The sequence below is a fragment of the Epargyreus clarus genome, unplaced genomic scaffold (assembly GCF_041222505.1).
Source record: "Epargyreus clarus isolate Ecla_fem2 unplaced genomic scaffold, WU_Ecla_fem_2.2 ptg000006l, whole genome shotgun sequence".
NCBI lineage: Eukaryota > Metazoa > Arthropoda > Insecta > Lepidoptera > Hesperiidae > Epargyreus > Epargyreus clarus.
In genome coordinates, this window is record NW_027332214.1 from 7,778,998 (window position 1) to 7,787,165 (window position 8,168).

General features: G+C 36.4%; 1 protein-coding gene across 1 annotated transcript in view; it reads left to right on the forward strand.

Annotated features, from left to right (window-relative positions):
- The window catches only part of LOC140742865 (dynein beta chain, ciliary), a 33,962-nt gene extending 26,062 nt beyond the window's left edge, over nucleotides 1-7,900 (forward strand). Inside the window, exons 72-82 of the mRNA XM_073073904.1 lie at nucleotides 253-479; nucleotides 705-828; nucleotides 915-1,051; nucleotides 1,295-1,490; nucleotides 1,748-1,921; nucleotides 2,030-2,098; nucleotides 2,353-2,535; nucleotides 3,326-3,499; nucleotides 4,909-5,057; nucleotides 5,982-6,176; nucleotides 7,731-7,900. Coding sequence (XP_072930005.1) covers nucleotides 253-479; nucleotides 705-828; nucleotides 915-1,051; nucleotides 1,295-1,490; nucleotides 1,748-1,921; nucleotides 2,030-2,098; nucleotides 2,353-2,535; nucleotides 3,326-3,499; nucleotides 4,909-5,057; nucleotides 5,982-6,176; nucleotides 7,731-7,830 — 1,728 coding nt within the window. The 3' untranslated portion in view covers nucleotides 7,831-7,900. The remainder of the gene's footprint in view (nucleotides 1-252; nucleotides 480-704; nucleotides 829-914; nucleotides 1,052-1,294; nucleotides 1,491-1,747; nucleotides 1,922-2,029; nucleotides 2,099-2,352; nucleotides 2,536-3,325; nucleotides 3,500-4,908; nucleotides 5,058-5,981; nucleotides 6,177-7,730) is intronic.
- Nucleotides 7,901-8,168: the final 268 nt, after the last annotated feature.

An 8,168-nucleotide genomic window follows, 5' to 3' on the forward strand; every position in this document is an offset into this window, starting at 1 on the left:
CCGCAAACAAGTAATTGTCATTCATTTAAATATTTACTACATGTATGTATATACTTATTATTTGGAATGCTCACGTAAATGACGGAGTATAATTATTTATAGCTTTTTAACCGCTGAATTTCCTTAAAATTTATTACTTATTCCTTGTTTCAATTTGATAATTTTATGACGAGCCTTTCTTGTATACGTAAACCTCAAGTAGCTGACTTGGTTTTTTGCTCGGTATTTACATTGAAATATTTTCATCTTCAGGACCTTGAAAAGCTGGGTCGCAAGTTGGGCTTCTCTACGGACAAGAAGAACTTCCACATAGTGTCTCTCGGCCAGGGCCAGGAGGTGGTGGCGGAGGAGGCGATGGGCGTGGCCTCGGCCAACGGCCACTGGGTCATCCTGCAGAACATCCACTTGGTGGCCAAGTGGCTCGCGACTCTCGAGAAGAAGATGGAGGAGACTTTCGAAAACCCCTTGGAGGAATATCGGTTGGTGATACTAATATGTATCGATGGAAATGTTGAAATCGAAAAAAAGTTCATTTTGTAAAATGTATTAAAAGTGCGAATAATATGTTTTACAATTCAAACCATTACTTATATGGCTTTAAAACAAATTATAGATATTATGTTATCATCTGAGGAGTCATTGGAGAAAATCTAGTGAGTAGAATGTAGTTAGAATGAATAATTATGAGAATTATCTTCTGCCAGATTATACCTGAGTGCAGAGCCGGCCGCCGATCCTGCGTATCACATCATTCCGCAGGGAATTTTGGAATCTGCGATCAAGATAACCAACGAGCCTCCTATTGGAATGTGGGCAAATTTACACAAGGTATAATATCTACATGTTTTTCTAACATATTTTTATCAAATTAATATTTATTTAAAATTATACTAACGATTAATATTAATTTGTAGGCTTTAGATAACTTCAGTCAGGAGACTTTAGAAATGTGCAGCAAAGAAGCCGAGTTTAAAGCAATTTTGTTCTCTCTATGCTATTTCCATGCTGTTGTTGCTGAAAGACGCAAATTCGGTCCTCAAGGATGGAACAGGTATAGATATTACATATTATGTGGCATACCTATAAGAAAAAAATGTAAAAAATAACAACATATATTTTGGAGCTTTTTCTCATTAACAATATCTCTTTCTTTTTCGATTTTACGCGCTTTCGCATAAGTATAATTTCGTGTAAATGCGGAGACTACTGCCTAATTCATTTAAATTTAAATAAAAATTTCTTAAATCCTCATAATTAAAAAAAACACCCTTTAATCTATTTAATTCAATTTTAGGGTATACCCTTTCAACTTTGGCGATTTGACCATTTGCGTGTACGTGCTATACAATTACCTGGAGGCGAATCCCCGGGTGCCCTGGGAGGATCTGCGCTACCTGTTCGGCGAGATCATGTACGGCGGGCACATCACCGACGACTGGGACAGGAGGCTGTGTCGCACCTTCCTCTTGGAATACATGCAACCTGAGTTGGTGAGATGATCGATAATTTTCAGATATTTATCCTTTACTAAGAAGTAACAACTGATTGATTTAATTTTTGTTTACAAAAATTAAATCAATCAGATCGAAATTTGACAATTACTGCCTATTCGAATTGTCTTTCAATCTGTGGTCGTAGTACGGGTAAAGACATGTTTTTATCCGAGCCCAACAATAGGATATAGAAAGTGTTACCCTTGTAGCTCTAGTTGAACTAAATATTAATAGTGAACTTCGTTAAATTTCAGGTTGATGGTGAATTGCAATTGGCTCAAGGATTCATTTCACCACCAAATTCTGATTATGTAGGCTATCATCAGTACATAGATGAGTGCTTGCCAGACGAAACGCCCTATCTGTATGGGCTCCACCCCAACGCTGAAATTGGTTACCTGACTACGGTATCGGAACGCTTGTTCAAGGTGAAGTTTAATTTTTTCAACAAATAATTAATCAGATAACCAAGGTTTACTTAGAATAGAATTTTAGCTTTTTCTAACTTATTTATTGTTTTATATTCTTGAACATAGGTAGTATTTGAAATGCAACCTCGAGATACAGGAGCTCAAGCTGGAGGCGGAGCAAGTAAAGAAGAAATAGTGAGTATAAATTATTTTTATTATAATATTTTTAAATTGTAACAAACTTGTTATTAATCTATTGTAATTATATGATTAAATAATTATCCATGACATGTTTCCTATCCACCTATAATCATTACAAGTACTGCTATTTCTACTAATATAACTATTATTGATCCCAAGTCTTCAAAATATTCGTACTCGTAGTCGTACTCATACAACTCATTATAATAAACCATACTTCCATCATTCTCTTTTCAAATTCATTTTAGATACGATACATACTGGACGATATCTTGGATAGAGTGCCTGAACCGTTCAACTTGGCAGAGCTGATGGGCAAGGTCGAGGAGCTGACCCCGTACACGATAGTCGCCTTGCAGGAGTGCGAGCGCATGAACAAGCTCATGGGGGAGATACGGAGGTCGCTCAAGGAGTGTGAACTCGGTTTGAAGGTAATCCCCAGAAACCCAACCCAACCCAAGCCAGGAACTCCGGCTAATGCTGGGTCATATTCTGATCAAACCATTCCTAGCGAATGTGGTCATTACATTCTCTCTCAGTCGTATGTATTTTTAAGATGTTTTGATTCAACGTTTTAGCAAAAGTGATAATCTATGTCTTATACGCAATAAACGTATAACAATATACGTAATAATTAAAAAAAATCAGAGGTGCGTGCCTGGGTTCCAACTTCGAGCCCCCCAACGGAGCGCCAGTGCACTTAGCCAGTGCATCACTGCTTATACTTAAGTATTATATTATAGAACACAAATTATTTAAAGATCGTTAAACGTTCAATCGTAAATAGATTAATCATTAAAATACAAATTAATAAATTATAATTTAATAATTACTTATATAGTCACATTAGTAAGTATATTAATATTTATGTCAATTTACAATGAACACGTCTTACTACCTGTATCACCCGTATTACTTGTTGTCTACAAAGAATGTAATTGAAAATGACATCTTTTGTATTTTTCTTGCTAACACACATTATGCGGAGCGAGCTAAAATGGAATTACGACATTTGGATTGTAATCTCTATTAAAAAAGTTAGATATTTGTCGTTTTGTGATAAACTTACTTCTTAATTTTTATTAGACAAGCCTTTATTTAGACAACACAATAATTATATACAATACAAATATACTTACGAGTATGTCTTTATAAAGAACTTATGTATAAAAAATTAAACCAAAGCATTGAAATAAAGAAATAATACTATTTCTTTTCAAGGGAGAGTTAACAATAAGCAGCGACATGGAGAAGCTGATGGAGTCGTTATTCATGGACAAGGTGCCGGACTCGTGGACGAAGCTGGCGTACCCCAGCCTGCTCGGCCTCGCCGCCTGGTTCTCTGACCTATGTCTCCGGCTCGTCGAGCTCGAGAACTGGTCTGGAGACTTTAATGTATGTATAATCAATTCTGTTGCAAATTATTAGCGCTGATAAGAAACGGTCTCTGGTAACCTTGAACTAAGTTATTCCGGAAAAGACTTTTGTCTAGGATGTTATTTTTTCGAAGCTAATTTTCTTCTAAGTTGCTTTTAAATTTTTGGGGAACCATCGGAATGGAGATATGTGTTACGGGCCAAATAATTTCCAAACGTCTATACCTTGCTCGATTCAATTGACCTTTGCTTGCTGCATTAGTTTATTTTGGATAACAAAATATAACTACTGTTTCTCCTCAAATGTCATTAATTACTTACACGACGAATCTCTCTTGACTGTCATTCGACGGAGCAGTTATTTAAGTGTTTCGTCTTAGATTTTTGCTCTTCTGTTTTTTTGTTTGTATAATTTCTAATTAACAATTTTGTATTTTGTGTTGTTCTCTTCTTTGTGTGTATAATTCATTTTCCATTTACTAGCGAGCCTCGCTACACCACGATTAATTTGATTATTCATGAAATCGTTTGGTCAAGGTTGAATTATGTGTTTAGTATTTGCATAATTGCTTAGTATGTGATGTATTAAATAATTCTATTTTATCTTTTTATAAAAGACATGTTGATATGTTTAGAAATTAATGTGGTCGTTCACTTGTTTAACAAAAAAATCTTGAAGAAACCTGATTTTTTGTTAATAATTCTCCTCATAAATTTAAAGAGTGTTTGAAATATGTCTATACCTCCTATACTACTATACTCATAAGGCCACTTTTAGTGCTTAAATTCAAGGAAGCAACACCGGCATATATATTCCTGTCTTATGACACAAAGTTAAGCTCTGCTGATGATTAGATGAGGAGATAGGAGAGATAAGACATTCCAATTTAGTCAGGGATGGCATAACGGCTATACCTGAAATCTGATCGAACTACACTGCCGACTTACACATACTGATCCATGGCAAACGGTGCGACAGTATTGTTTGATATCATTATGATGATGACGTTGATATAACGAGTAAGATGGGGATGGTAACGGCCATATTGATTATTATAGAAGTGAAGTGATAATGACGATGATAATAAGGATAATTATAATTTAATAATCATTAAAACTGTAATGTAATGTTTAAATATAATCTATACATATAAATCAAATTGGAGTGTCTGATTTTAATATTGAAATAATCGCTTTTTACGACATGCATATGAATATACATACATACGGTTGTCTGTCTGTTTGTTCCGGCTAATCTCTGAAATGGCTGGACATATTTTGACGGGCCTAACTAAGGTTACTTATATTTTAGAACTAGCTGTGCCCCGCGGTTTCACTCGCTTTATTTCTTTTTAACGCCGGTGAAACCGCGGGGCACAGCTAGTAAGTAAATAAAGAGCACTAAAGATTATGGTTTGTTTTGTCCAGTTGCCGGCCGCGGTGTGGCTGGCCGGGTTCTTCAACCCGCAGTCGTTCCTGACGGCCATCATGCAACAAACGGCGCGCAAGAACGAGTGGCCACTCGACAAGATGTGCCTCAACTGTGACGTCACCAAGAAAGGACGGGGCGATTTCAAGTGAGATAAAGGATTTTTGGTGTAAAGGTTTCTGTAATGTCGGATCGCAAGTTTATTTCTGGTCATTTCTGATTTCGTTGTTTCAGATCTTCTTAAGTAGCATGTTTTAAACTGAGCCTAAATAACTATGAATTGGGTTTGATTTATGATTTACTATTCAGGGTAGAGAAACGATAAAATGTACATAGTTTTCTTCCCAAATAGGGAGCTTGTTCTCTCAATCGCCTGAAGACTACATTTAATACTCATATCTTGTAATAGCTGACGTACTTTCAGAATATGTGTCCTTTTAAAAGATTTACCTTGTATTATAAAATATAAAAGGTTTTCATGCGACATTTTTAAAATAAGGAAATTTAAAATTATATTTACCCACATGAATATCTATAACTTGACCTCCAAGTGTGCAATTCATACGGTCCCAGAAAACATGCAATATGACGTTGAAATTTTTCATAAGCATGATCGCAATTTTTAACATATATTTAAATATGTATTAAGGTCAAGGTACATTTTACCTGAACATTTTTATTATTAATTAACATAAATAATGTAGAAAAAATGTTTTCATCCTGAGAGAAGGCCCGATTTAACAGTAGACCAAATAAAATGATGACGATATGATGTTAACTGAAGAACCACTATCAGGTAGGAAATACCAAGGCCAGGCCATACATCTATTTCTATATGATTCTGTTTCTGACAGCTGTTTCTTAAAACTAAAATAGGTGACTTCTTAGCCATGAAGAGTGGTAATACGTCTACGATCACTTCATAACACATTAATCCCGTGTTCTAAAAGGAGAGAGTAACATGTACCTATTGAAGGCAGTGACTTCTCTACCATCAGGTTGGCTGAATACTCGCTTGCTACTTCAATCTTATAAACAGAAAATGATGATGATGATACTTTTGCATTTCTAGTGCACCACCCCGTGAAGGCGCGAACATCCACGGCCTGTACATGGAGGGTGCCCGCTGGGACACCGCCACCGGGGGCATCGTGGAGTCGCGGATGATGGAGCTGTTCCCCATCATGCCGGTCATCTACATCAAGGCGGTCACGCAGGACAAGCAGGACACGCGCAACGTGTACGAGTGTCCCGTGTACAAGATACGGTAAGCTCAGCTGTTCCCCATCATGCCGGTCATCTACATCAAGGCGGTCACGCAGGACAAGCAGGACACGCGCAACGTGTACGAGTGTCCCGTGTACAAGATACGGTAAGCTCTAGCTTAAGGGGGTTCCCGGCCCGGGCCTCCGATGGGGCCTCCAAATACAGTTACTAAAAAAATCGTCAGAACCAAACAATGCATGAAATGTGTATCAGTCAGCGAAAAAACAGGTCACCGAATCACAGGCGAACTTTTTACACTGGGGGCCTCTATTCAACTTTCCGCCCCGGGCCTCCGACGACCTTACACCTCCATTGCGGTAAGGGTGAAGAGACGTTTCACCTTCGATCAACAATAGTATTTGTTGTCGTTGTTGTTGGTATTGTTGTTGGAAGCATTTCACACGTTACGCTGGATATGCAGTGAACGCGACTTTATTTCCTTCCTTTCACCTTTCCACCAGATATGTGTTAGGTAACTAGATCATGGATATGTGACATACAACAATAAGATTGCTTGATTTGCTTCATTGAAAAAAAAAAGAAATGAAAGAAATCCTATTTAGTGGATTTAATACAAGCTCCATAGGGGTACCTAAATGTATAATGTAACTTTTATCGCACTTCACGCGTGTTTGTGTTATTTATAACTGCCGTTGTGTAACTTTGTAACAGTCAATGTCGGTGATATGATATTATATGCATGGACGGAAGAGAACATATATTAATGTTACTTCCTTTTATTAAAAAACAATATTTTTATATAAACAACATTTTCAAAAAATCATAAGTCATTCTGTTGAGCTATGAAATTATTGAAAGCATGTAGACAAGACATTCACTTACGAAGAAAAAAATACTGGAATTCCTGACCTTTTATTCCAAAAATATAATAAAAACCAAATATCCGCGAACGAATCCGCGTTGAACCTCTTAAATTATTAATAACAATAATGACATCATCGACATCACACCAGCTGTTAATCTATGACATTCATGTGTACTCAAAAACCGCAAGGCAGAAATTATGTACGTAACGTGTATTATTAGGTAAATCTACATAGATTATTATTTACTTATTTAGTTTATTAAGAAATATTATTATAATATTAATAATACAAAATTTGATTATACTATTATTAATTATTGTCTTTATAACCACTGATTTTATATGAGATCTACAACTACTTAAGTTTTCGAGTAGAATTTGTAATTTAGTTTCAATCACCAGGATTATTTTTGTTGTATATTAACGTCCCGCGTGACGGAACGGTCACCATGCCGGTCTGTCGCGCAGGGGGTCCCGGGTTCGATCCCCGGCCAGACAGATATCTGAATGATGAATTTAGGTTTCTGTTTCTGGGTCTGGGTGTTTGCGTATTTGTCTCTGTGTGTGTCCATAGCAACCACGATACACGGAATCCTACTGCGGAGCTGTGAGTGTAGAATTTTAAGAGTTTTCTTTGGGTATTTACTGAAAACAAATTACAAAATAAGTAGGTACCGCCATAGTTTAGAAACATTGTAGTGACTGAAATATTTGTACTTGTGTTCACAGTATGCGAGGACCAACGTTCGTTTGGACCTTCAACCTGAAGACGAAGGACAAGCCCACGCGCTGGACGCTGGCCGGCGTCGCACTACTACTCGGAGTCTAATCGATAACCATATAGCTAGTATTAATTATGTTAATATTATATTGACTAATAAATGTGTTAAAGATATAAATGTCTTGCTTTTAGCACTGAACAAGTTTAATAAAATGTTGGTTAAAATTTGTAAGAGTAATATTTGACTAGGTAAAGGAATTATAGCGCATTAATGGCTCTGTAAACTACTAATAAAACTAATCGTAGTATACAAAAAATATTGGATTAACAGCTTTGATAGAGGTAGAAATAGGTATCTTATGATAAAATAAGTATGAACACAAATTGGACATTAATTTCTTTATTATAAAACTCTACACAAATTGTGGACACGTTTTACAATTGAT